Source organism: Oculina patagonica, chromosome 3, assembly GCF_052425735.1.
Source record: "Oculina patagonica isolate OP01 chromosome 3, crgOcupat, whole genome shotgun sequence".
Lineage (NCBI taxonomy): Eukaryota > Metazoa > Cnidaria > Anthozoa > Scleractinia > Oculinidae > Oculina > Oculina patagonica.
In genome coordinates, this window is record NC_135760.1 from 24,548,627 (window position 1) to 24,576,326 (window position 27,700).

The following is a 27,700-nucleotide window of genomic DNA, read 5'->3' on the forward strand; positions in this document are numbered from 1 at the left end:
CTCAATCCAAGATGGAGTTTGAGGAGTTGAAAGTTGAAATCCCTGCTGATGATAGCGACAAAGAAGAAAAAGATCTCCCTTTCAACTTTGTAAGTAAAAGAAAAAGCCACTTGGTAATTCGTGCCGCCATTTGTTGAAATATTCAAACATTTTTTCCACCTATTTTGCACTCACAGGAAAGGAGGTATGAAAACAAGTCAGGTTGTTTTGTGACTGGATTTGACGTAACTTCCAAGGTACTACCGATATTATTAACTCTTTTTATTCGTTTGAGTAAGGTAGAAGTCACTAGTAAATCTGATTTCTTGATTATGTGGAAAATTTCGGAATTAATCGAGACAAATCTCAAAGATCTCCCAAAGTTGCCACAAAACTATACTTATTTATAAGACATGTGAGCTTACTTGAAATATTTATAGTGGCTTTGATCTTACATGTGAAATTTCATTTGAATTTTTCGTTTTCCTTTATTCAAAATGGCTGTAATAATCTAATATGTTAACAGATTAATTGATTTAAACATGTTACACTGGAAAGACATGTCAGCGTCATGTCAACTCATTTTAATCCCCTGCATTGTAAATTCTTACGTGTAGTTTTGCTTACTTTTATTTTGTTGTTAAAATTTTTTGATAAGCACATGGGAATTTGTGAATTGATAGTTTAAGAGTGATTTTCAATGGCCGATTCCCTCTATGGCGTGCGCCTGCATGGTATCACGGTAGTTGTATTCATTGTTGCTAAGTTTCGAGCATGGTTTGATGAATAGTGTCAATCGTCACCTTGTGAGGATTGTTAATATTGTTAAGTGTTATTGCGTCATAAGCATTATATTATCTTTGTACAAGTAACGTGTGAATCAGTCATAATCTCTTGTAATCGCCGTCAAGCAAATTTCGTTCATAGATCAAGCTCCTTTCTCATGGCTCAAGCAGATACCTCAGCTTTTTCGAAAAATCCTCCGCCAAGGCACTCCACTAGACAGCCCAAACCAATCTTCAACGCCATCTAGCCAGCTTAGCGATTTCCCGGCATCTTCTTTGTTTCCCGAGTCTCGTGATGTCTCAGGGCAAAAAGGAACCAAAAGGAAAACGAAGCGTCTGATTTCTAAGCAAGGCCCTCAGCTTCTCGACCCCGACGTTCTACCACGATTCCCTGTTCGTGTGCACCATAGAGGGAATCGGGCATTGAGTGTTGTAAAACCAAAAGCGAAGTAATCACTTTGGCTTATCACAAAGAACACAAACAATCCAGCGAACCAACCAAAACTAAAAACGAAAAATTATGTGTGTGAGGGAGTCATGATGGTTTTGGTTTTACCTCTGATTGATTAGGAAAGCGGCAGGAGTTCTTCAAACCAATCAATAAACATAGTAACACAAAATTAAAACAAAGGTGAATTACTTCCAACACTTAAAAATCTTTCTATACATACACTCAACATTCTCGTTCTGTTAATCTGTGATACAATTTCAGACTAAAACAGCTAAAAACCATACCATTTAGGCAACATACATGTACAGCTTAAATTATGGGTCATGAATGGTCCCTCAGAATTTTAATTTGTATTGCTTGCAAAATTAGGCTTCTACTTGGATGGAATGCTCACAAAGTTTTAGTTGGTGCTTCATTGCTTCTGCTCACATACCTTATTGTTACTTATTTTCGCGGGACTTAATTTTCGCGATTTTTTGAAAATCGCGAAATTAAAGACCCGCGAAAATTAATTCTAAACGATCTCTATTGTATTTTTTATGCTAATTACATATTTTTGGCCAAATCGCGAAAATTAAGTCTCGCGAAATATTCCTGTTCCATTTTCGCGAAATTAAGTGCCCGCGAAAGTAAGTAACAATAAGGTATTTTACAAGTGTTCCCATGCTACGTTTTTAGTGAAGGTAGTCTTTTCAAAAGTGCTCCTTGCCCAAAAAGGCTAAGTTTTGTCATTGCTCATGCTTGCAAAGAAAACCACTGTGCTTGCAAAGACCATTCAATATCCCATACAGTGGAACCCTGATATAACAATATACCAAGTGAGTAGTAGTATTATATTTTGTTATATTGAGGAATCGATATATCGAAACTCCCGATGTATTGATATGGCCGTAAATTAACCGAAAATATTGTTATATCGGGGTTAACCTAACATGTCCTTTTTTTACGGGATAAAGGGACTTAGTAGAAACTCAGCTGTGTTCTAATGGAAATCCGCGAATCTGATTGGTTCTCCCACTGATTTCTATTCGCCGATAGAAAACAGTCGCGCGCTCGCGTAGCTCTTTAAGCGGTAAATTTTCTTGATTTTTGTTTTTTTAAAGTGCACAAATTGTAGGTTTTGGACTGCAATCCTTTAGAGTTTCTACTAAAACAATTAGACTACTCGCCCTCGTTTTCTATGAGCGATAGTCAACTCGGCTGCGCCTCGTTGACTATTTGCTCATAGAAAACTTGGGCTCGTAGTCTAATTGTTAATTAGAATTCAATATCATTTTCGTTTAAACTTATGTTACGTTGTGTATAAAATTCAATGTTTTGCTTAAATTGTGACTGTGTACTAATAATATCATTATATCAGGGAAGATTTTACTTTCGGTCCACTAAATTCTTAACGTTACATCGGGAATATTGTTATATGAAGGATCGTTATATCGGGGTTCCACTGTATATAGGAGGGTACTCCCCCTCTGCACTTGGACTTACTTTCAGAGAGAGTTGATCAGGTAAAATGTTGCTGTTATTGTAGGAAGCACTGGAGAGAAAGGCCAGGAGAGCAAAACGATTTGGACTTCAGGCAAAACACAAAAAAGACACTGAAAAAACTGACAGTCAGTCTGACGAGGATACCAGTGAAATGTAGGTGCAAACTGAGAGAATCACTACATGTATTTATTAAATTGATACTTACCTACAAATTAACAATTTTCCTTGGCAGAGGTGGCGGAGCATTTCAGAATGTGGGGGGGGGAGGTGGGGGCAAAGACTGACCCAAAAATACTCAGCAGGTTTTCATATTTGGAGCAACTTGTTCCGTTCTAGCAATTCTTTGTTTCCTGAGCAGTTTCTAGACTGAAGATTTTCTGAAAATTCTCTGATTATTGTTTGAAAGCCATACGAACGTTTCTGAACTTTTCCGAAGATAAACAAAGTTTTCCAAACACTTTCAAGGGAGTTTCAAAGATGTTTGAACTCACTCAGGAGACGGGATATCTTGATAAACCAATTTTATGCTTCTCTCACGATATTTCCGGCCCCACCTGCCCCCCCCCCCTGCTTGCCGCCTATGCTTGGTGGAAATATTTCAAGGATTTTCAAGGATCCTTGTAAGGACCTTTGAGGATTTTCATTAATTTTGTAATTCCCAAAGATCTTCAAGATTCTTGCAAGATCCTGCACAAATTGTTAAAGATTTTTCAATTAATCTGCAAAGGTCCTCAAGATTTTTGCAGCAGAGATCTCCAGGGATTGTCAACAATTGTAAAAGGTCTTGCAAGATCCTGCAAAGAATTTATTCCAAGATCCTGGAAAAATCTTCATCAATTCTTCAGATCTTTACAATGGTCTTTGATAAAAATCTGTACCAAGATCTTTTAAGATTGTCATCCTTTAAGGATCCTTGAAGGATCCATATCTTTTAAGATCTTTGGTAGTTCTTTGAAGATCTTCGATGATTCTTAAGGATCCTGTAAGGTTTTTGACTAGAGCAGGGTCCAGGTTGGAGCAGGGGGGATCTGACAGCTTTATCATGATCTGTTTGTACAGTTACAAGTGCTAACAAAGAAAATAATTAATGAAGATTACGAGAATGGTGGCATCACTAAAATTCTTCAAAACAAACTGATAGTACTCTGAATCACTGGACCGCCATTCTTACCAATTCAATTCTTGGACAAAGAAGATTTTTAAAAAATTCAGGAAATAGCCCATCCTTTAGTGTTGATGGGCAACCTTTCAGTTTACAAATTATCATGTACAAATCAGTTGGTCGGTCAGTCGGTCAATTGGTGAGTCGATTAGTCAGTAGGTCGCTGAATATTATTGTATTTTGTAAATTGCCAAAATATATTGATAATAAATATCATGGCATGATAGCTTTAATTTAATCTTTGTTGCAGATTGTCTACCATTGATGCCAAAGAGCTTCCACCAATAGCTGATGGTAATTGTAAACTCCTTTATTCAGATACAGTAACTGATAAACTACAACGTATAGCTACTGCAGGGATGTAGAAAAAATAGCTCACTATTATCTGGATTGGATTCATGCCAGTTGGATCCTGGCCACTTTCCTTATGTCATACTTATGTCATACTGGTATGGGAGGCGCGGTGGCCTAATGGTTAGAGCCCCGGACTCCGGATCGAGCGGTCCGAGTTTGAGCCCCGGCCGGGGTCACTTGTGTTGTGTTCTTGGGCAAGACACTTTACTCTCATAGTGCCTCTCTCCACCCAGGTGTATAAATGGGCACCGGCGACATAATGCTGGGGGGGGAACCTGCAATGGACTAGCATCCCATTCACTGAGGGGGGAGTAGAAATATTCCTAGCCGCTTAATGCTACGGAAACCGGGATAAGCTCTGGCAGTGTGGGCCACTTGGCTTGTGGCTTCTCCTTCCATACTTTTTGGTATCTTTCTTTTGTGTGTTAGACTACGAGCAGTCCCTATTTTTTCACAGAGTCCGTCGAGCTTGAAGCGAAAATTTTTTTCGAAGAGTTCGTCGAGCTTATAGCGAAAAAATTACGCGCGGGGGGAGGAGGCGGGGCAAGGCGAGAAGCGAAAAAATATAGGGACTACCCGCTAAGCCACAGTGTTTGACCTTTCACGGCCGAGTGATTTTTGGCTTCGATTTCAAATCTAATTTGCCGTGTCCAATAATATTTCCGCATTTTGACGTACTGTCAATTGACACCGCTGCACTTGGTTGGGTTTGTCACGTACGCATCAAACTCAGCTTTTTTGATGAATCGTCTGCAAAGTTTTTATCTCTGGCGATTTATACAGTTCCAGCAATGTTTATTTTTTAACACTGATTCACCTCTATGGGCTACTTAATGTAAAGGCAGCTTGATGTAAGTGTTTAAAGCGCTTCTGTTTGTTTAAATTTGTTTATTCCCGGCTTGTAATTACGAAGCTCGCGCAAAACAGCCGTTGTCTTGTTTACGAGCCTTGAATTTTCTGTGGAATAAAGCTACTTTGGTTGAATTCTCCTCTCTTATTTTCGCTCCGTACTTTGGCGGCTTGCTGCTCATACACTGAATTAAAAATGTTCTTCGGAGATGCAATTTTATAGCGACAAAGTACGATTCAAGAAGCGATTTCGAGAGCTCAAAAGCTCCCGTTCCCATCGCTTCGCAATATGACATGCAAGTGTTAACAATGTATTGACATCTTGCTGTCAACTTTCCAAGCGTTAGCCAATCATATTTTTGCGTTGTGAGAGCAACGCATAATTCAAACACTGTGGCTTAGCGGGTAGTCCCTATATTTTTTCGCTTCTCGCCTTGCCCCGCCTCCTCCCCCCGCGCGTAATTTTTTCGCTATAAGCTCGACGAACTCTTCGAAAAAAAATTTAGCTTCAAGCTCGACGGACTCTGCGAAAAAATAGGGACTGCTCGTAGTCTATTTGTGTGTGTTCTTGGACTAGACACTTAACCATCACAGTACATTTTTTACTAAATCACTCAGCAGCTCCCAGAGAGTCCTCTTCATGCTACTAGCAGCTAAAGTCTACATACGAGCCTAGTGGCCTATCAGGCCGGAGCTTATCCTGGTTTATGTAGCATGAAGTGACTAACATCCATGGCAGGGTTACCCCCCAGCAGTAAATTCGCTGGTACCCATTTATGCACCTGAGTGAAGAGTGGCACTGTGAGAGTAAAGTGTATTGCCCCGGAATACAACACAGTGATCCCAGCCAGGGCTTGAACCCATACCGCTTGATCTGGAGTCCAGCACACTAACCATTAGGCCACTGCACCTCCCAGCTGCTACTAGCAGGGCTTAAAAAAATCCTGTACGGTTGTCTGCGGGCAAGTTATATTTTATTCTCACTTGCCTTATGGACAAGGGCCAAGGCAAATTGTCTGCAGACTAAATCACGATTTTAAACTAAAAAAGTAACTAAACTAAGACAACCATGCATCTGCCCTGGCAAGCAAATCTTAAGAGCTGCTTGTGCAAAAGGTGGGCTGGAGTTCAAGTTTTTCTCAAGCCTTGTGCTAGAAGCAATGACCAGCAAGGGACTAGCACCCTGTCTAGGGAATAATGTAGCATTTAAACTAGTCAGAAGTAACTGCCCAATGGCCGTTTTTATACTAGAGACGAGTTACCCGTCTAGCCGAGCTACGCTTTTCGAAATGCGTCTTGAAAGACGGATATCGAAAGCAAGCTTGTCTAGACGCGTAACGCGTCTTGTGCCCGTCTTTATACTAAAGACGCATAACCAGGCGAGCAACAAAATTTTTGCCGAAGCTCGTCTAGACGGGTAACTCGTCTCTGGTATAAAAACGGCCAATGTCTGCGTCTTGGTGGCTCATGGCAGATTTCAATTTTTTGTTGTAGGTGAAACCAGACTAGATGCTATTCTGATTCATGGTGTGGATAATATGAGTACAAAAGACATTTTTGCTTATTTCAGTGATTTTGCTCCTGGGTCCGTGGAATGGATTGACGACTCTTCATGTAAGTCTCACATGTATGCCAAAATGGCTGCATATAATTTTTTAAATCGTAAATTGAACCTGTATTTGTCTTGCCTTCTCTTTTTTTCCAACAAATTATTATCTGAAATTTCAACAATCAAATATTCTATTCTGAACAAACGTGTGGCCTTAAAATTTGACAGTTGAAAACTAGATTTGAGGTGGTCTGTGTGGAGGCCCTACCAGCATAAAACGGCTGGTACTTAAACCTGGAATGCCTGAACACCATGCAACTGATCAGAACACACTTAAAAGATAAACCTCTAACCACTTAACACTAACTGTTCTGGCATTCCAGTGTTCTAGTACAATTAATAAGTCAAGTAAAGTTGGACAAATGATATGGCCTCAAAATCTGCATCAATGCTCAAACGAGTTAATTCATAGCAAGAAGAGTAATTTTGTTGTCGGCACTTAATGACAAATAAAAAATTGATAACCTAACAGTGATAGGGTATAGTTTGAAATCAGACCACTGGCATTTTCTCTAGTTTTTGTGTGGACTTTAAAGTCTACACATTGTTGTGATGCAGTTTTTTCCGATTGGGGGGTCACTTTCCGTGACCCCCCAATCCATTGTCATGAAAAGAATAAAAATAACATCGAACCGTAGAATATGCATATATCCAAACCGTGTGACAAAACAATTTAATTGTCGGTTCAAATAACGTCCATCACCGCCTCTCAAAACACCGACTCCAAGTGAATATTTCGTGAACAGAAAAATATATTTCTCCGCCTTTCTACGCAAGCTACTAAGAAATTATATGTGAAAGCTTATTGAAACGTTCTTATCCAAAAAATGTTAAAAAAGAACTCATTGAAAGAAAATAAGTTTTTCAATGAGTTGTTTACACAAGCTTTACACAAAAAGTAAGGGTTGTGTAAACAAGCAATGCGAGACAGTTCACGTGCTCCACGCAACATTTCTTTTTTTTAATGAAAATAGTATCCTATCTTGCTAGCGGTAAGGAAAGGCTTTTGGTCTAATAACTGCTGTTCTTGTAGGATTCTAGGTTTTTATTTGCATGAAAAAAAGGCATTTGTCGTGAACGACGTGACAAAGGGTCACACCACGCTCATTCACATTGCGTGACATCCCAAGCGGCAATGGTAACGTGTGTTTCTTGAAGCGTAGTACATAAGACAAGTACACTTTGTTCTTCCAACAGTCTTGTAAAAAATAAATTGATTGATAAGTTCTTTGTTTTTTCGCCTTGTATCTTGAATTACTCGATTCGAAACTTGAAGTTGTTGACTGCTACAGTAACTCATTGATTAATTCATAATGTCAACTTTTATTCAAATGAAAGTCCACACATGTTCGCATAGCGGACTCACTTTTACTGTTATTTTCAGTTTTTCTATTCAAGATAATAACGATGAGGTTATTTACCTCACTGCACGCCTTGCAGTCCTAGGAGGATCTTTTCATAACATAAAATTTTCCATTGTAGGTAATGTGGTGTGGGATGATGACTTCACTGCATCCAGAGTTCTAATGGCAATAGGAAAAGACATACCGAAACCAACAGGTAAAATCATGTTAAACATTTTGTTTATATTGCCAGTGTTGCTTCCCAGCAGTTAGAAGCAGGAGAAGACTGCAACAGGCCTGGGGGAGTTGAGCCTGCAAATATTGCCACCTCTCATTGCTCCCAGCCCATGGGGCTCTCTCATTTGTGAATCCCCCCCCCCCCTCAAGACCGGAGCAATAAGAGGTGGTTGTATTTGCAGACTAGGGGGAGGTAATCTGTGAATTTTTGGGGTGGAGGTGTGCCATTGGGACTCTGAATTCCTTACCTTTTCTAGGCCATGTTCAGCCCAAACATCCCTACTCTACCCCAGGCACATTATACTCCAGAAACTCTATCACTATTGCAGTTGGTTGCTTTTAAAGTTGGCATAAGATTTGTATTTCCATTTATGTAAGGTTCCTTTAATTCCAAGGGTCAGGTCTAGACCAAATTCTTCATAACGAGGAGCTAAGTGGTAAATGAGACCCTACTGTAAACTAAACCTCCCTGATTTCTATAGCCTATCCCAGACTAAACTGCTTGATAACCATGCCCTTACTACCATAACTACCGTTTTTCACCTTGAATTATGTAAGTTTTTGAAGCACAAATGTGCAAGACTTTGTTAACAACACATTATAAAAAGTGCACTGGTGAAAAAAAAATATGACCTGGTAAACTAGGTGGATGACAATTCACAATTCTCTAGTCATATGTTGGGTAAAAACCTTAACTTTTCTTCAACTGTTTTAACGCTTGGCTTGAAAGTGAAGGATTTCAGAAATTTGAGACATAAACAGCAGTTTTGGCGGGAATTGCGTGCAAAGTGCGTTAGACTAAGCACAGTGTGCCCACCACAGTCAATGTCCTGGAATTTTTCTTCTATATCTATGTTTTCAATTTTACTGTAAAAGTTAGCTAAAACCCTGACCAAACGGCCATGAAAGTAGACGAAAACTTGCGTCCACTTGCGTTTCCGGTTGGCCAGGACTTGCGTGCACTTGCGTTGACTCGCGTACACTTGCGTTGGCTTGCGTTCAATTTGGTCGAGATCAAGTTTGCACTTAAGTTAACGCAATTTTTTCACCGTTTGGCCATCCATCGCAAGTCAATGCATTTTTTACAGTATACTTCAAACACTGAATTGCACCTCGTGGCATTTTAAATGACTTTTTGCAAACTTGCGAGTCCGTTTGGCCACCCAACGCAAGTTAATACGCAAGTTGAACTTGCGACTAATTGCGTCCACTTGCGTTACCGTTTGGCCAGGGCTTAACGCTGGTGTTAAACTTGTTATTCGTTAATTAACGTTGTATATGTGTAACAATGCAGCTACTGACGATGATGATGACATAAGTGAGACTGTGGAGGTCAGATGGAAGATGGGACCTCCTCATCCGCAAGCAGAACGACTTCTTTTGAGATTGGCGACCAAAAGTGAGTTGTAGCTCTAGTAGCCTTGAATTACAGCCATCTCTCATTCGCTTCCACTTCTACATGCGAAACGCGAGAGACTTTCTGCGTTTTGCACGTATTAGCGGAAGCGAATGAGAGGCAGCTGTATTCGCAGGCTATAGCCCTGGTTATCTTTTCAACTTGCTTAGCTGGGACAACCTATCGTTTAGAAGGGCAAAGCAAAAGGCCAATTTAATGTATGAGTGAATTAATAAGTTTGCCCCAGTTTGTCTCTGTAACATGTTCAATCATGTTCATTAGAAAACTTTTGTCTTGTGATCTTTGCGGCTCTATGGAACAATCTTCCTGAGGAACTACGCACTGGAAATTCCTTAGACCTTTTCTGCGTGGGACATCCACATGGTAAATATATAAAACAGTTTTTTGAATACAATACTGATATTTTGAACTGCGTTGATAAATATTGTTTTCATTCGTTTCATACAACACCAAACAGTAGATTCAAAATTTGCAAAACAACACATTGTTTTTGCGGCGAGATATAACGCATAGTTTTCAGACACAAACCAAGCCTTTTCAAAAATCGAATGGTTTGAGAAAAAAATTATCCCTTTAAAGTTGTTTTTTACATGCGCGCATCGCTGAGTGGAAAGAAAGAAAAAAATACTGGAGAAAAAACAATATGTTCGCGTGAACCCTTCTCATTTGCCCTGTTGTTTGCTTCTCATTTGCCGAGCCTTGCATTAGTACAGTTGAAATTGTTTTTGTTTTTGTCCGCTGATAATAAGGCCTGCAGACCTCAAAACCTTTGTTTGTTTATGCGTTGCTAGGCGCCGTACTCGACTGGAGGCAAGTTTCAAATTCAATATGGCGTCCAGGAAGTAAACAGTGCTTGAAAAATCAAAATAATTTCCAAAGGTAGCTACATAGATGAAATGAAAGAAGAGCCTAGCAACCGACCCAGTTCCTCGCTCGTGAATGGCACTGACTTACGTTAAATGCACGAATCTTAGCTACTTCGTTCTCATCCCCGCGTACATATTTTGTACCAAAATCGATATTTCTGTAAAACTGGGGACAACAACAGTCCGCCATTTTAATGCAACTGTCAGCATCACAGAGAAAATCTTATTTTCAAAATTGCGAAGAAAAAAAAAAACCTTGAAGGGCAGCATTCCCCCCACCCTCCACAACACAGGTTTTGTCGGCTAGCCGTAACACGAAATGTTCTGCCACGGAAAGAAAAAAGAAAACAGTTTGAAGAAACTTAACCTTGCAGAACGCTTGAACATTAGTTTAACTGTTGAAACAGCAGCTGAGAACGGGGTAATGTTTTCGTGTTAAAAGAAGAAAAGAAATAAATTCTTAATAATTTGGCTTGATTATGCCACTATGGGTTAGAAATCCCCTTATGTTTTGTATTTTTCAAAACCATTGTTACGCCTCTTTTCCGCTTGAGCCATCTTTACGCTTCATCCCAAATTTACCGTTTGTTTAATTCTTTAAAAAGCGCCCCAAGGTGAAGAAAAGTTTAAGTGTTTAAAGAGCTGAAAATAACCAAGAATGGTTCCGACCGATAAAGATTAAGACAAATTTTGAACGAGGATTTTGGAAAAATTTTCCAATTTTTTCAAAATGTGTTGTCCGAAAAATCGCTGGATAATTGCTCAAGATGTTTGCCGACAAAGTGTGTTAAATTAGCTAGCCTGAATATGCCATTACCGGTTGGAAGTCCACCTAAGTTTGGTATTTTTTAAGCCATTGTTTCACATTCTTTTCTCAAAGCCATCTTTACTGAATATCGTCTATTTCGCATCAGTGCTCAAAGGGACTACGTCACGGATTTTAACCGATTTTTGAACAGCCAAAATTTACATTTGTGTCGTAGGAAACTTCAAAATAATGGTCCATTTTTATTTACAATTGCCATTTTAAAATAAAAAACTGTTTAAAAGCGCGTTTGGCTGCGGATGGCTCGGATGGAAATATATTACAATTTAAAAAAGGTTAGCCAACGTTTTCAAGTTGTTTCCGCACGCCTTAAAAAAAATTATATTTATAGCCGAAGTTTGTTTTTCCCCAAATAAAGGTTATATTTTCAGTTAAATGTTTAAAGATAGTGTTTTTCATCGGTAAATTGCCTAGCACTTATTTCAAAACAGTTTAGACCAAAAATCCGCGAAATCCCTGTGACATAGTCCCTTCAAGTGCGTCATAAATTCTGGCTACGTGTACTGAAGATTAGTAATTACTAAACACTAATGATCGTTTGCTAATAAAATAATATGAATGTAAATTTTGGTTGATTAAATTGTCATCAAGTGATTAAAGTATTATGTCAATAAAAGAGAACACCACACCACCTTGACCAAGGGTAGTTATATATAAAGCGAGATTAAACTCTACTAAGTACGGAAGAGCGAAACTTGAGAAACGATCTGAAGAACACGGAGACTCGGTTAATCGAACGAAAATGAATCACACCACAGAAAACACCACATTTTTAAGTTGTGGTTTCGCATTTCTTCCTATAAATCCTGCAAAGATTTCTCCCGATCTTCACGCTGTATTTATTGTCAGAATCGCCGTTAACGCTCTCACCTGTCCTCTCATCATTTTGCTGAACATCCTGGTGATGGTGGCAGTGAAAACCAAACGACAGCTTCGCACCAAGTCTAACGTAGCACTCGCCTGTTTAGCCATGACTGACCTTGTCGTAGGACTAGTCGTTCAACCTTTGCAGATCGCCTGCTTTGTTTTTCTTCTCCAAGGTGAGACTGATGTGTTTTGTAGTCTGAACAAGATATCAGTGGGGATTACGATCAAATGTGTTTTGGCGTCGCTATATCATTTGCTTTTAATGAGCTTCGAACGTTATCTCGCGATAAAACACACCTTCGCATACGAGGACCAAGTAACTAAAGCTCGTATCATGATAGCCTCTGGTCTGGCGTGGGCTGCAGCCATCATCCTTCCAACTCAAGATCTCTGGTTGACAAACAGTCAATTCCTGACCATATTAGCAGGTTCTGTTATGCTATTTCCTCTTTTCCCCGCCATGATTTACTTTAATGTTGCTATATACAAGGAAGTCCGCCGCAGCGAGAAACAAATTGCGGCCTACCAAGTTTCCTTAGAAGCCAAGGAGAAGATACTCAAGAATAAGAAAGCTTTTTACACGACAATTATTGTACTGCTTGTCATTTGTCTATGTTACATCCCAACAAATATCTGTTTTGTTATTCTCTTCTACTTTAAAGACAAAATTCCATCTAATGAAGGACATATTGCTATTTATCTGTTAAGCTTATTGCCAATACTGAATTCGGTGTTTAATCCTTTAATTTACGCTGTTAGAATAAGATATTTTCGAGTAGCTTTCATTCAGTTGTTGTTAAGAAAAACAATTGCACAAGCTGAGGAACTTGAAAGGAAAATCTTCGGACCAAGACAGTCTGGAGTTATAGCTAATGTCGAACAAGGACAAAATAGAGCTAGCCAAGAAGAACATGAGCAACAAGGAAATGAGACATTGAACAATGGACATTCAACTACAGCGCGAACACAGCCGCAAGAGGAATATGAAGAAACGCCTCTGTAAGAACAATTGTAGACATTTTCAAAACGTAGGCTTTTCCTCGAATATCCTTGAAAAGCTGAACCGTAGAAAACATTTATAGTTTTCGAACGCATAAAAAATGCGTAAGAGTAACTATTAGTAGTGAGGGGTAGAAAACAGAAATTGATACTTGTCAAATAATTACAAGCTTTCCAAGCTTTTCAAATTGCGTCTTTGTGAATAGCATTAGCATAGGCGTTTGCTGTCAGTATACGAATTGGATCCAGATTTTTATAGAGCTTGTGACGTTTCATAATCGACAAAATTTTCAGCTCTTTGCGTGCAATATTGAAGAAGATATTAGCGTTGAAAAACGGTACAATTTCTTGTAATTGGCGGCGTAATATCTTAAAAGGAAACATCTTTTTTTCCTGCACGGAGGTCCCGTGTTCAAATCCTCCTCCCTGCCACTAGATGTATTTCTGTTTGGTCGTCCCAGTTCAACACCTCCACGCTTTGTTCGTTACCCATTTATACACCTGGGTGGGGATAGGCACTGAGAGTGTTAAGTGTCTTGACCAAGAACACAACACATTCCACCGTCCAGGGCTTGAACCCGTACTGCTCGATCCGGAGTCCAGTGGACTAGCCGTTAGGCCATCGCGCCTCCCACGCAAAAGGCCCCACTTTATCTCTGTAACATGCTAAAACATGTTTACTCCAAAACTTTTGTCTTGTGATCTTTGCGGCACCACACAAAAATAGTTTCTACCGAGCCCAAGAACTGACTACCTGAAGCATTGCTTAACTTACAGTGTGCTTTTCTATAGAACAATCTTCCTGAGGAACTACGCACTGCAAATTTTAAGACCTTTTCGCGTTGGACTCACGAGGGCGAGGTTTTTTTTAAAAGGCAGTACAGCAAGGATATGTGTATCCTGGTTATTAGGAGTTTCGCGCCGAAAATCCCAGAGCAAAGGTTTTGCATACTTACAAAAGCGCTGTGAAAGTCTCAAAATCTAATTTAATTAATTTGCGGTTTAATTTTATTCCAAAACGATTCAAAATAAACACAAATTCCAACTGTACTAATACAAGGCTCGTCCTATAAGAAGCAAACAAACGTACGCTTCAACCAGATCTTTATCAGTTCCTGAAAACTCTTGGAATTCTCAACACACGCCGTATTCGATCTGGCAAATCTACAAAGAAATCGTCTGGATTCCACAGAATTAAACCGCTTATTACCGAACGTAAACATTCATCATGGAAGCCAATTGCTTCGAGACCTAATTTGAATAATCTTGTTCAGATCAAACGACAACCACCTCAACTTCCATCTACAAAGTCACTCAATTTCTGCCTTTTGAATGCCAGATCTATTGTCAATAAAACTCTTCAGATCAAGGACTACGTGGTAGATAAGAACATCGACATTTTGGCTCTAACAGAAACTTGGCTTAAATCTAATGAATGTTCTGACTTTATTACTCGCGATATTTGCCCCTTGGGATATGCCTTCGTTCACACACCAAGGCCAAATGGATCTGGTGGTGGCATCGGCCTGCTTTACAGAAAGGATCTCAAAATTCAAAAAGTGAATACTTCTACTCGTAATTCATTCGAATTTATGGAACTATTATTTCACTCCAGCTCATCTGCTATACGTATTGTTATTGTTTATCGACCACCGGTATCATCTAAGAATGGCCTTACACATGCTCAATTCTTCGACGAATTCTCCTCCTTACTGGAACTCTTGGTATCTTCCTCTGGTAAACTTCTCCTGGCTGGCGACTTTAATTTTCATGTTAACGATCGATCGAACGGCCCAGCTTGTCAATTTCTGGATCTGTTAAACTGCTTCAATCTGAATGCCATGAATGCCACTATCCCAACCCATAAAAGTCATAATGTTTTGGATCTCATAATTACCAGGTTAGACGAAGCAGTGACCTCAAATGTTTCAATCCATGACCCTGCTCTCTCCGATCACTTTGCTGTTCATTGTAACTTGGCTATTGAAAGACCACCTAATCCGAAACAAGTCCTAACGTCACGAAAGCTTTGCAATGTCAATCTACATAAGCTATGCCAAGATATCAACTCATCTTCTCTGGTCAAATCACCTTCACCAGATATTACGGAGCTTTGCGATCAGTATGATGCCGTTTTATCCTCGATCCTGGATGAACATGCACCCTTGCGCACAAGGATTATCACCTTAAGACCTCGTGCTCCTTGGTATAATAATGAGATTAGGGAGCAGAAGACCATTTGTCGCAAACAAGAACGGTGCTGGCGTCGGTCCTGTCTTACGTCTGATTACCAATCTTACGTCGAACAGTGCCTTGTTGTAAAAAACACTATTTTCAAATCAAAAATGGACTATTACTCCAATCTTATAGACGAGGCTGGAAACGATAACAAGTCCCTTTTTCGCACCATCGACCGCCTTCTCCACAGGAAGCCGGAAAAGTGTCTTCCGTCATGTTCCTCGGCTACAGAACTTGCCAATAATTTTGTCACTTTCTTCGAAAATAAAATTATTAATATTAGAAGTAAACTCAAAGTTGCCGAAACGCCTGATCTCTTCTGCACCTTAGATAAATCGACGCTTGACTGTCAGTTGAATGCCTTTTCACCTACTTCAATCATTGAACTTTCGAAGCTTGCACGTACTGTTGCGTCTAAGTCTTGTAGCCTGGACCCTCTGCCTGCTGTTTTGTTAAAAGAAAACTTTGGCATCCTTCTACCAACACTATGTAGGATTGTGAACTTGTCCCTGGAATCTGGATATGTGCCTCCTTCACTAAAAACTGCCGTCTTATTGCCACTACTCAAGAAACCATCCCTGGATCACGAAATCCTCAGTAATTATAGGCCTATCTCAAACCTCAAGGTCATTTCAAAAATGATCGAAAAAGTTGTTGCAGTACGTCTTCAGGACTACTTGGAATCCAACCAACTTAATGAACCGCTGCAATCAGCCTATAAGCGATTCCATAGCTGTGAAACTGCTCTTGTACGTGTACACAATGATATTCTGCGTGCCATTGACGATCGTCACTGTGTTATGCTCCTGCTACTGGATCTATCTGCTGCTTTTGACACTGTCGATCACGACATTCTGCTAAAAAGACTGAACTCCAAGTTTTCAATCTGTGGCACTGCCCTTGAATGGTTTCGTTCGTATCTTACCAACCGTACGCAATTTACCTTAATCGATGGAACTAAATCGCAGTCTCGTGAGCTCAAATGCGGGGTCCCCCAAGGTTCGGTCCTAGGGCCTATCCTGTACTTACTTTATACTGCACCATTGGCTGACATTCTACGACACCACGAAATGCAATTTCACTTCTACGCTGACGATACTCAGTTATATATCTCTTTTTCAACAAACAACGACGTCGAATTAACCAATACAGTTGGAAAAATCGAGGAATGTTTGTCTGATCTTGACAAGTGGATGTCTCTCAACAAGCTAAAGCTGAATAAGGACAAGACTGAACTTCTCTTCCTTTACTCAAAACACAACCTACAGCAGTCTCTACCTCCAATCCGTTTTGGTCAAGACATAATTCAGCCATCTAAATTTGCTAGAAACATCGGTGTAATATTTGACAGCAATATGACTATGCTTCCGCATATCAGTTCCATTTGTAAAGCAGCCTCTTATCATCTCCGAAACATCTCCCGTATAAGGAAGTACTTATCCACGAAAACAACCGAGATCTTGGTCCATGCTTTTGTGTCTTCCAAACTCGACCACTGCAACTCTCTTTTATACAATGTGCCGAAGTATGCCTTAAAAAAGCTCCAGTCTGTTCAGAACGCCGCTGCTCGACTTATCACCTGTTCCCGAAAATACGACCACATCACTCCGATATTGAAAGAACTACACTGGCTTCCTGTTTCTGAACGCATTAAATTTAAGATTCTGCTACTTACCTTCAAAGCTCTCCATCAACAATCTCCTATCTACATTCAAGATTTGTTAACGCACTACCAACCTTCAAGAACCCTCCGATCGTCACACTCTTCACGCCTTAACCCTGTCAAATTCCACCTTAAGTCGTATGGGTCTCGAGCTTTTGCTGTTTCGTCGCCTGAACTCTGGAACAGTCGACCTCTTTTTATCCGCTCATGTGACAATTTAAGTTCTTTTAAATCAAAACTCAAAACTTATCTTTTTAAAAAAACTTATTACTCTTAGCGATTTTTACTTTTTATTACTTTTAATGTACATTTTTAATTTTTAAGATTTATTCAGCTAATTTTAACGAATTTTTATAGATTTGTAAAGCGCCTAGAGCAGACCTGGATAGGCGCTATAAAAATGTTTTATTATTATTATTTTATTATTATAAGGGTTCACTCGAACATATTTTTTTCTCCAGCATTTTTTCTTTACACTTAGCGAAGCATGTAAAAAAACACCTTTAAAGGGATATTTTATTTCGTGAACCATTCGATTTAAAAAAAAAAACAATTTAGAAAAACATTAAACAAATTGTCCGCGAAAAATAACCAGGCTATAAGAAAATGATTTTTAATCAATCCGTTTTGTATGTCTGGAAGAGAAAGATCAGATCATTTCAAAAATAAATATTAAAGATCAGCAAAATTTGCAAAGTTACCATTCAATGACGTTGTAACATTCAGATCCTATTTCCAACTATCTTAGATTTTCGCAAATTGTATCGATTTCTGTTTTTAAAGTCGTCCTCACAGAGGTGTTTCTTCATGTTCCTCTTGCGGCTGTGTTCTTCGCACTGTAGTTGCATGTCCATTGTTCAATGTCTCATTTCCTTGTTGCTCATGTTCTTCTTGGCTAGCTCTATTTTGTCCTTGTTCGACATTAGCTATGACTCCAATCTGTCTTGGTCCAAAGATATTCCTTTCAAGTTCCTCAGCTTGTGCAGTAGTTTTTCTTGACAACAACTGAATAAAAGCTACGCGAAAATATCTTATTCTAACAGCGTAAATCAAAGGATTTAACAGCGAATTTAATACTATCAATAAAGTAGCAAGGTTCAGAATAATATGTCCTACATTGGCAGGGATTCTGTCTTTAAAGTAAAAAAGAATAACAAAACAGATATTCGTTGGGATGTAACATAGACAAATGACAAGCAGTACAATAATTGTCACGTAAAAAGCTTTCTTATTCTTGAGTATCTTCTCCTTGGCTTCTAAGGAAACTTGGTTAGCCGCAATTTGTTTCTCGTTGCGGCGGACTTCCTTGTATACAGCAACATTAAAGTAAATCATGGCGGGGGGAAATATAGACAGTATTACAGAACCTGCTAATATTGTCAGGAATTGTCTGTTAGTCAACCAGAGATCTTGAGTGGGAAGGATGATGGCTGCAGCCCACGCCAGACCAGAGGCTATGATGACACGAACTTCTGTAACCTTGTTTTCGTGTGCGAAGGTGTGTTTTATCGCGAGATAACGCTCGGCGCTCATTAAAAGCAAATGATATAGCGACGCCAAAACACTTTTGACTGTAATTCCTATTGCTATCTTCTTTAAACTACAAAACACATCAGTCTCACCAAGGAAAACGAAGATATGGCAGGCGATCTGCAAAGGTTGAACAACTATTCCCACCACAAGGTCAGTCATGGCTAAACAGGCGAGTGCTACGTTAGACTTGGTGCGAAGCTGTCGTTTGGTTTTCACTGCCACCATCACCAGGATGTTCAGCAAAATGATGAGAGGACAGGTGAGAGCGTTAACGGCGACTTTGACGATAAATACAGCGTGAAGATCGGGAGAAATCTTTGCAGGATTTATAGGAAGAAATGCGAAAACCACAACTTAAAAATGTAGTCTGGTCTGTGGTGTGATTCATCTTCGCTGGATTAACAGGATTAACTGAGTCTCCGTGTTCTTCAGATCGTTTAAATGAAAACTGTCGGTAAATATACAACCAAAAAACAAGGAATTTAAACGAACTAAACAATAGTTTCACTGGAACGGAAATTTGGTTGCAAGCACATATTCAAGCTGCAATTTGAAAAGCTTTTACTGAAAGACATTTTGAATGACCGGGCAAAGTACTAATTGCTCTGCCAATAACACGAAAATTATTTATCTCCACTTATTATCCCTGCCTGGAGTTAAGTTAACGGCAAGTCAGTGAAAAGGCACAGAGACTAAGTAATGTCTTGTTCTTGGCTGCGATATGATTCATCTGTGCTTTATAAAATAGTTTCTTCGCTTCGTGTTCATATGATTCTTTTGACGCATTTCGTGCTTTTCCACTTAGCGCACTTCAATGGCAAATTTTCCTGTGTAATTGGAGATATTCAGTAAAAATTTATAAGTATAGAATGTGAAACAATGGCTTTCTAACACACAAAATCTAGTAGGATTTGCAACCGGTGATTGCTCTCTCGAGTCAATCTGGAAGACCTTTTTTACAAGACCTCTGGAGGCGTAATCAGACGATTTTCCGCCACCTTTTTTATCTTTCTTTTAAGGTGATTTTTTTCTTCCTCCGCTGAAGTTTGTGTACTGAAAAATGTACTGATCACAATTTGATGTTGAAGTGTTATTGTGAAAAGGCTTGGTTTGTCATGTGACCCAAGGAAAGATATCACACAACAACTGTGACATCTACTTTGTTGGCAAGAAACGAGACTTGCGTCCTTGACGAACAATACTAGCTTCTATTTGTATTCTTTCAATGGAAAATCTGTGCAACGTACCCATTTTTATTACGTTACTGAGGTATTCATCCAATGGGTAACGATGGTTTCTCGAGATCCACTCGACCAATCACGGCGCACGAAAGAATGGCCGCATGCAAAGGCCAATCAGAGGTTATTATAGAAAACCTAGGTAACTCGCGGGGGGCGGAACAAGCTTTTGGTCGCTGGTTCGCAGACGGACTATACCGGGGTTTTAGTTCGTCTGCAACGCAGGCTAGTTTTTTGCGCGCATGCAAATTCCTTTACCCTTCTGTGCCGGCAGCAAACACGAAACATCCGAAGACATCCAGTTTTGTTTCTTCTTCTAAGCGCTCATATTGGTGAAAAATTTACAAAGTCAACAATAAAATATAAAGTAGGGTAGAATATTAAAATAGCAATTAAACACAGAAAGGGCTCTCACTATATTTTTCTCAAATACATCGCTTTAATCGAAGTTAGAATTACTGCAGTCGTCAGGTTTTTCTATTTGTAATAAATCTGCATAACTTTTCGTCTTCCTGACGAATATATTTACGATATTTGACATCTCCCATAGCGTAAACAACACTCGTGACAATTAAATGAAATAAGATCTGTATGTTGGATGAAAGCACACAATTTGCGTGCAAATTTGGAGGCAAGCGTGGCCGAGTGGTTTGGGGCGCTGGTGTTGTAATCCAGAGGTCCCCGGTTCAAGACCTGCCCTGGCCACTAGCTGGATTTGTTTCTCGGCTGTCCCATATTCAAATCCTCGACCACGCTTTGTATATAGCCAACTGGTCTGCCTCCTGCCAGTCAAGTTGGGATTTTTAACCTTGTTATGTTCATTTAAAAATATTTGTTTCCTCTGTTTCAGTGGCATGCCTGTAAACTAGCTATCTCGTAGAGATATGAAGCTAAGTGCATGACCACTATAAACACCATTTATTTTTTTTTAATTTTAAATTCGTATGTAAAGGAAACTTGAAATGTAAAGCAGATTCCTGAATACAATGCAATACAAGAGCGCCGCTTCCTATTTCGAAAACAACACAAGTTTTGTCGGCTAGCTGTAACACGAAATTTTCTGGCACGGAAAGGAAAAAAAAAACAGTTTGAAGAAACTTAACCTTGCAGAACGCTTCAACATTAGTTTAACTCTTGAAACAGCAGCTGAGAACGGGGTAATGTTTTCGCGTTAAAAGAAGAAAATAAAAAATTGCTTTATAATTTGGCTTGATTATGCCACTACGGGTTAGAAATCCCCTTATGTTTTGTATTTTTCAAAACCATTGTTACGCATCTTTTCCGCTTGAGCCATCTTCACGCTTCATCATAAATTTACCGTTTGTTTAATTCTTTAAAAAGCGCCCCAAGGTGAAGAAAAGTTTTAAGTGTTAAAAAAAACTGAAAATAACCAAGAATGGTTCCGACCGATAAAGATTAAGACAAATTTTGAACGAGGATTTTGGAAAAATTTGCCAATTTTTTCAGAATGTGTTGTCCGTGAGGTAGCTCCTTTAAAAGAAGGAGAAAAGAACAACAGAAAATCGCTGGATAATTGCTCAAGATGTTTGCCGACAAAAGGTGTTAAATTAGCTAGCCTGAATATGCCATTACCGGTTGAAAATCCCCCTAAGTTTGGTATTTTTTAAGCCATTGTAAGTTGCACATTTTTTTCTTAAAGCCCTCTTCACTGGATATCTTTTATTTCGCATCTGTACTCAAAGGGACTATGTCACGGCGGATTTTAACCGATTTTTGAACAGCCAAAATGTATATTTGTGTCGTAGGAAACTTAAAAATAATGGTCCATTTTTATTTACAATTGCTATTTTAAAATACTAAACTGTTTAAAAGCGCGTTTGGCTGCGGATGGCTCGGATTACAATTTGAAAACGTTAGCCAACGTTTTGAAGTTGTTTCCGCGCGCCTTAAAAAAAATCGATATTTTTAGCCGAAGTTTTTAGAAATGATTTCTATCCCCAAATAAAGGTTATATCTTCAATTAAATGTTTAAAGATAATGCTTTCCATCGGTAAATTTGCCTACCACTTATTTCAAAACAGTTTAGACCAAAAATCAGCGAAATCTCCGTGACATATTGAAGTCCCTTCAATTTCGTCATAAATTCTAGGTACGTGTACTGAAGATTAGTAATTACTAAACACTAATGATCGTTTGCTAATGAAATGATATGAATGTAAATTTTGGTTGATTAAATTGTCATCAAGTGATTAAAGTATTATGTCAATAAAAGAGAACACCACACCACCTTGACCAAGGTTACATATATAGCGAGATTAAACTCAACTTAGTAAGGAAGAGCGAAACGTGAGAAACGTTTAGAAGAACACGGAGACTCGGTTAATCGAACAAAGATGAATCACAACACAGAAAACACCACATTTTTAAGTTGTGGTTTTGCATTTCTTCCTTTAAATCCTGCAAAGATTTCTCCCGATCTTCACGCTGTATTTATTGCCAGAATCGCCGTTAACGCTCTCACCTGTCCTCTCATCATTTTGCTGAACATCCTGGTGATGGTGGCAGTGAAAACCAAACGACAGCTTCGCACCAAGTCTAACGTAGCACTCGCCTGTTTAGCCATGACTGACCTTGTCGTAGGACTAGTCGTTCAACCTTTGCAGACCGTCTGCTTTGTTTATCTTCTCCAAGGTGAGACTGATGTGTTTTGTAGTCTAAACAAGATATCAATGGGGATTACAGTCAAATGTGTTCTGGCGTCGCTATATCATTTGCTTTTAATGAGCACCGAACGTTATCTCGCGATAAAACATACCTTCGCATACGAGGACCAGGTAACTAAAGCTCGTATCATGATAGCCTCTGGTCTGGCGTGGGCTTCAGCCATCATCCTTCCCACTCAAGATCTCTGGTTGACAAACAGACAATTCCTGACAATAATAGCAGGTTCTGTTATGCTATTTCCTCTTTTCCCCGCCATGATTTACTTTAATGTTGTTGTATACAAGGAAGTCCGCCGCTACGAGAAACAAATTGCGGCTAACCAAGTTTCCTTAGAAGCCAGGGAAAAGATACTCAAAAATAAGAAAGCTTTTTACGTGACCACTGTTGTACTACTTGTCATTTGTCTATGTTACATCCCAACAAATATCTGTTTTGTTATTCTCTTCTACTTTAAAGACAAAATTCCATCTAATGAAGGACATATTGCTATTTATCTGTTTCCCTTATTGCCGATACTGAATTCGGTGTGTAATCCGTTGATTTACGCTATTAGCATAAGATATTTTCGCGTAGCTTTCATTCAGTTGTTGTTAAGAAAAACTACTGCACAAGCTAATGAACTTGAAAGGAAAATCTTTGGACCAAGACAGATTGGAGTTATAGCTAATGTCGAACAAGGACAAAATAGAGCTAGCCGAGAAGAACATGAGCAACAAGGAAATGAGACATTGAACAATGGACATGTAACTACAGTGCGAGCACAGCCGCAAGAGGAATATGAAGAAACACCTCTGTAAGGACAATTGAAGACATTTTCAAAACGTAGGCTTTTCCTCGAATATTCTCGAAAAGCTGAACTGTAGAAAACATTTATAGTTTTTCGAACGCATAAAAAAATGCATAAGAGTAACTATTAGTTGTGAGAGGGAAAATTCAAAAATCTATACTTGTCAAACCTACTTTAGTTAATTAAAAATGCGGATTGTATACAATTAGTGAAAATCTAAGACATCAACTTGAAAATAGGATCTGAATACTGTGTTAATTTTGCTGTTATTTTTTAAATGATCTGATCTTCCTCTTTGAGACATAAAAACAGATGGATTAAACTCGTTTTCGTAGGGTTCCTGATTATTTTTCCCCTAAGTGCGGACGGGTTGTCTTTTTTACAATTTCTTTTTTTTACCTGAATGATTCGAAAAAAAATCCCTTTAAAAAGTGTTCTTTATTCTATTTTCCACATGCATCGCTGAGCGGGAAGGGAAAAAGACGCGAGAAAAAAAAAATCAAGATGTGAAACATTTTCTGCAAAGTTGTTCGCCTTTTGCAGGACGAGGTTACATGAGTGCAGTTTGAAATTGTATTTTTTCTTGCGCTAAATAGCGCATTAATTCTTTTCATTTTACGCGTGAAAACTTCACTGTAGCACTCTGTCTGAACAGCTGTTTCTTGCAGAATTTAAATTACGTAGCCAAACGCGCTTTTAAACAATTTAATATTTTAAAATAGCAATTGTAAATAAAAATGGACCATTATTTTTAAGTTTCCTACGACACAAATATAAATTTTCGCTGTTCAAAAATCGGTTAAAATCCGTGACATAGTCCCTTTGAGTACAGATGCGAAATAGACGATATTCAGTAAAGATGGCTTTGAGAAAAGAATGTGCAACAATGGCTTCAATAAATACCAAACTTAGGTGGATTTCCAACCGGTAATGGCATATTCAGGCTAGCTAATTTAACACACTTTGTCGGCAAACATCTTGAGCAATTATCCAGCGATTTTCCGTTGTTCTTTTCTCCTTCTTTTAAAGAACCTACGTCACGGACAACACATTTTGAAAAAAAATTGGCAAATTTTTCCAAAATTGTCGTTCAAAATTTGTCTTAGTCGTTTTCAATGGAAATGAAACTATGTAAACATACACCACCAATACCGTTTTAATATTGACCTGCTGTTAAATAACTCTAGGCAAAGCAGTCGAGAAAGGAAAAACAATTTCGTGTTACTGCCGGCGAAATTAGTATGCTGCCCAACGCCACTTGGCACTCAACAAGCAGCTATTTCAAAAAAGAAAGTGTTTCGTTTCCGGATCGCAGAATGTTAAGCATAATAACATAAGTGATAAGTAGCGAAAAGTTTGAGAAGAGATGGGTTTGTGAAATTTTTGAGAAGATCCTTGGGCCTAATTGGTGTAAAATTTACAAAGTCAACAATAAGGTAGAAAATATAGTTCACATCGAATCCAAAACAATACCATTTCGTTTCTGAGGAAACGAAACAAAAACCTCTTCTGTAAAGCTTCCCAAACTGCGTCTTTGTGAATAGCATTAGCATACGTGTTTGCTATCAGTATACGGATTGGATCCAGATTTTATAGAGCTTGTGACGTTTCATAATCGACAAAATTTTCAGCTGAAGAAAATATTAGGTTTGAAAAACGGTACAATTTCGGTAATTGGCGGCGTAATATCTTATCTAAAGGAAACATCTTTTTTTTCTTCCACGGAGGTCCCGTTTGTTTGGTCGCCCCAGTTCAACTCCTCCACGATTTGTAAATAGCTAACTGGTCAGCCTCCTGCCAGTTGGGATTTTTATCAAGTTTCTGTTCTATTAACAATATTGGTTTATTTATTCACAGTGTCCCCAATTAGCAAAGCAGTGCTAGATACATTAACACTTAAATCAAGTGATTTAATTATTTAATTTATTTTTTATCTAATGCTCTGATATTTGATAACATTTTATATATCATTTCAAATCCCCTTTCAGAGGACAAGAAAAGACCAGGCGCAGCAGCAAGAAGCATGTATTACTTAGTCAATGGTAGAACAAACGCGACGGGCAGAGGTGGGTGTTTCGTTTTTTGGGGTAATGCTATTTTAAAGGGGCTATTTCACGCAATTCAGTTAAGGCAATTTCGGCACTGACCAACCGGTCATAGAATTAACTGAAATATCACAAAACGGCTTAAAACTGTAGAAGAATTCAAAAGAAACACAGAAAGGCCAAAAGGGGCATGGATGGGCAAAATTCGAGAAGATTAAAACGGATTGCGTTCGGGTAAACTTGAAAAACGTCGGCCCGTCAAGTTTTTCTCAATTTGTGTCATTTCCAGTGCTCGGAAATCATCCTTGTTTGTTATGTAGCCGTGATTTTGCCAATAAAAGACTTTTGCTCTACCAACATGTTGCAGGTTAAATTACGTTCAAAAATCTTTAACGTGTTGCCACAACAAAATGTGTTAAATGTTGTCTGGCGTTCTTGTTGTATCACTTGACTTCACTGATTCAGTTTTATTTTGTATTTGTTTTTCAGGCGCAAAGAAAGGCATTGTTAGCTCATCGAGGTAATACGATTTCTAAAATGCATTGAGCGAATTTAAAAAGAAACTTTGAATTAAAAAAAGTAGTATGTAACTTGGCTTTCAGTGTCGGCATACAAACGCTAAATGCAACTGACAAAACAACAGACGGTGACTTAGGGAGCGGTCATTAATTACTGGGCCGGTAAATTTTTAAAGAAGTGGGCTCAAAAATCGTGACCCTTTCCCAAATTGGAGCCCAGAAATTTGCAACCCGTCCCAAATTACAGACCAAAAAAGTGTGAAGTTTGACGTTTTGCCCCCGGGCCTTAGGTACTCAAACACAATCCATCCTTTGCCTCAATATTGTTGAAGACACGGACAGAACAAAGCTGCGTGCGGGCCGACGTCACAGCGGATTGGGAACCCCAGAGGAGTGGGACCTCGGTCTAAATCCACTTGCAACGGGTGCCAAGCGCGGGAAAATTAAGTACATTGTTGTACAGCTAGCCAATCACAACGTGCAGGTACCGCAATGCACCAATCAGAACTCGCGGGAAAACTTTGCAACGGGTGCCAAGGTTGGTTTTGGTTTGCATTTGATTGGCTGAGAAAAAAAAAGGTGTTTGTTTTTGTTGGTTAGACCAGGTTGCACGAGTACGTATTTTGAACCAATGACAGAGCTCAGAAAACGCAAGACCAAATTATCCAGAAAGGAAAATAATGAAGGAGCGAGAGCGAGTCAAACACATGTACACTGTTGTACACGGTTGGTTTGTGCAAACAAAAATGTTTGTTTTTACTGGTTAGACCAGATTGCACGAGCATTTTGAAAGGTACAGAAAACGCAGGACCAAAGTAACCAGAGATAACTATAGTCAGTGGAAAACTTCTCGAATAATAATAATAGTACAGTTGAACCCCGGTAACTCGAACTCTAAAGGGAAACAAAAAACAGTTCGAGTTAGCGGGGTTTTCGAGTTAACCGAGTAAAAATGACTGAAAAGTGGGTCTAAGGGAAATAGAAGTTAGTTCGAGTTAACGAGTTATCCGAGTTCGAGTTACCGGGGTTCTACTGTAGTAGTAAAACTTTATTTATACACAGAATCCATTCATGTTTACATGCTCTTCCATAGAGCCGTGTCTAAATTAATCAATTAACTAATTAAAATATCTAACTAAATTAACTATTTGTACAAGATTATTTAAAAAAAAAATTATCTTATTATTTTCTCATAGGAAAAGGAAAATAATAAAGGAGCAAGAGCGAATTAAACACATGTACACTAGTGGACCAGATGTGGTATTTCTGGACAAGACTGAAACCGATAAGGAAGAAAAAATGGACATCGACGAACCCCCGCTTAAAATCGTCGTCACTAACGAAGGCCCGACGCCAAAAAGCGAACCCGCAAATCTACGCATGCGCATGTATGCCGATTCTGTGGAAGAAGACGAGAGCGAAAGTGATGAAGATGACGATAGCAGAGAAAAGCGGGACAAGTGGAAAGGAAGGATTGACAGAAAACAAAACACAAGAGAAGAAGTTGTCAAAAAACAGCCCACACTGGACTTACGGTCAAAGCTACAGAGCAGAGAGCGACACGGGTTTAATTTTAAGAACAGACCTTCGCTATCCATAGAGATTAAGGAAGAACCGGAATCGTGATTTTTATGTACAGTAGTATTGTGAATATGTTGTTGTTTTTTATTTTGTACTGAGGAATCTTTAGCGTTTTAATTTTATCGTGTAAGTAATAGGCTGACCTGAATAAACATACGTATCTCACCGCGTATTCCATACTAA

General features: G+C 38.9%; 3 protein-coding genes and 1 pseudogene across 3 annotated transcripts; 3 read left to right on the forward strand and 1 right to left on the reverse strand.

The window, feature by feature from the left end:
• On the forward strand, positions 1-27,700 carry LOC144647152 (nuclear cap-binding protein subunit 3-like). The gene is made up of 10 exons (XM_078506907.1): positions 1-89; positions 177-236; positions 2,744-2,853; positions 4,113-4,156; positions 6,560-6,679; positions 8,157-8,234; positions 9,549-9,653; positions 25,362-25,439; positions 25,908-25,938; positions 27,133-27,700. Exons 1-10 carry the CDS (start codon positions 12-14, stop codon positions 27,560-27,562), a joined length of 1,134 nt encoding a protein of 377 aa, XP_078363033.1. The 5' UTR covers positions 1-11; the 3' UTR covers positions 27,563-27,700.
• Positions 12,079-13,355, forward strand: LOC144647153 (adenosine receptor A3-like). Its single transcript, XM_078506908.1, has one exon. It carries the CDS (start codon positions 12,106-12,108, stop codon positions 13,231-13,233), a length of 1,128 nt encoding a protein of 375 aa, XP_078363034.1. The 5' UTR covers positions 12,079-12,105; the 3' UTR covers positions 13,234-13,355.
• LOC144645911 (adenosine receptor A3-like) lies at positions 17,920-19,051 on the reverse strand (annotated as a pseudogene).
• LOC144647154 (adenosine receptor A3-like) lies at positions 22,044-23,460 on the forward strand. The gene has a single exon (XM_078506909.1). The coding sequence runs from the start codon at positions 22,256-22,258 to the stop codon at positions 23,381-23,383; it is 1,128 nt and encodes a 375-aa protein (XP_078363035.1). The 5' UTR covers positions 22,044-22,255; the 3' UTR covers positions 23,384-23,460.

Bases quoted from the DNA above. Each gene is read 5' to 3' on its own strand.
- LOC144647152 (XM_078506907.1), top strand. From the start codon at position 12: ATGGAGTTTGAGGAGTTGAAAGTTGAAATCCCTGCTGATGATAGCGAC. The intron at 90-176 runs GTAAGTAAAAGA...TTGCACTCACAG, and splicing joins AAGATCTCCCTTTCAACTTT to GAAAGGAGGTATGAAAACAA. The intron at 8,235-9,548 runs GTAAAATCATGT...GTAACAATGCAG, and splicing joins AGACATACCGAAACCAACAG to CTACTGACGATGATGATGAC.
- LOC144647153 (XM_078506908.1), top strand. From the start codon at position 12,106: ATGAATCACACCACAGAAAACACCACATTTTTAAGTTGTGGTTTCGCA.
- LOC144647154 (XM_078506909.1), top strand. From the start codon at position 22,256: ATGAATCACAACACAGAAAACACCACATTTTTAAGTTGTGGTTTTGCA.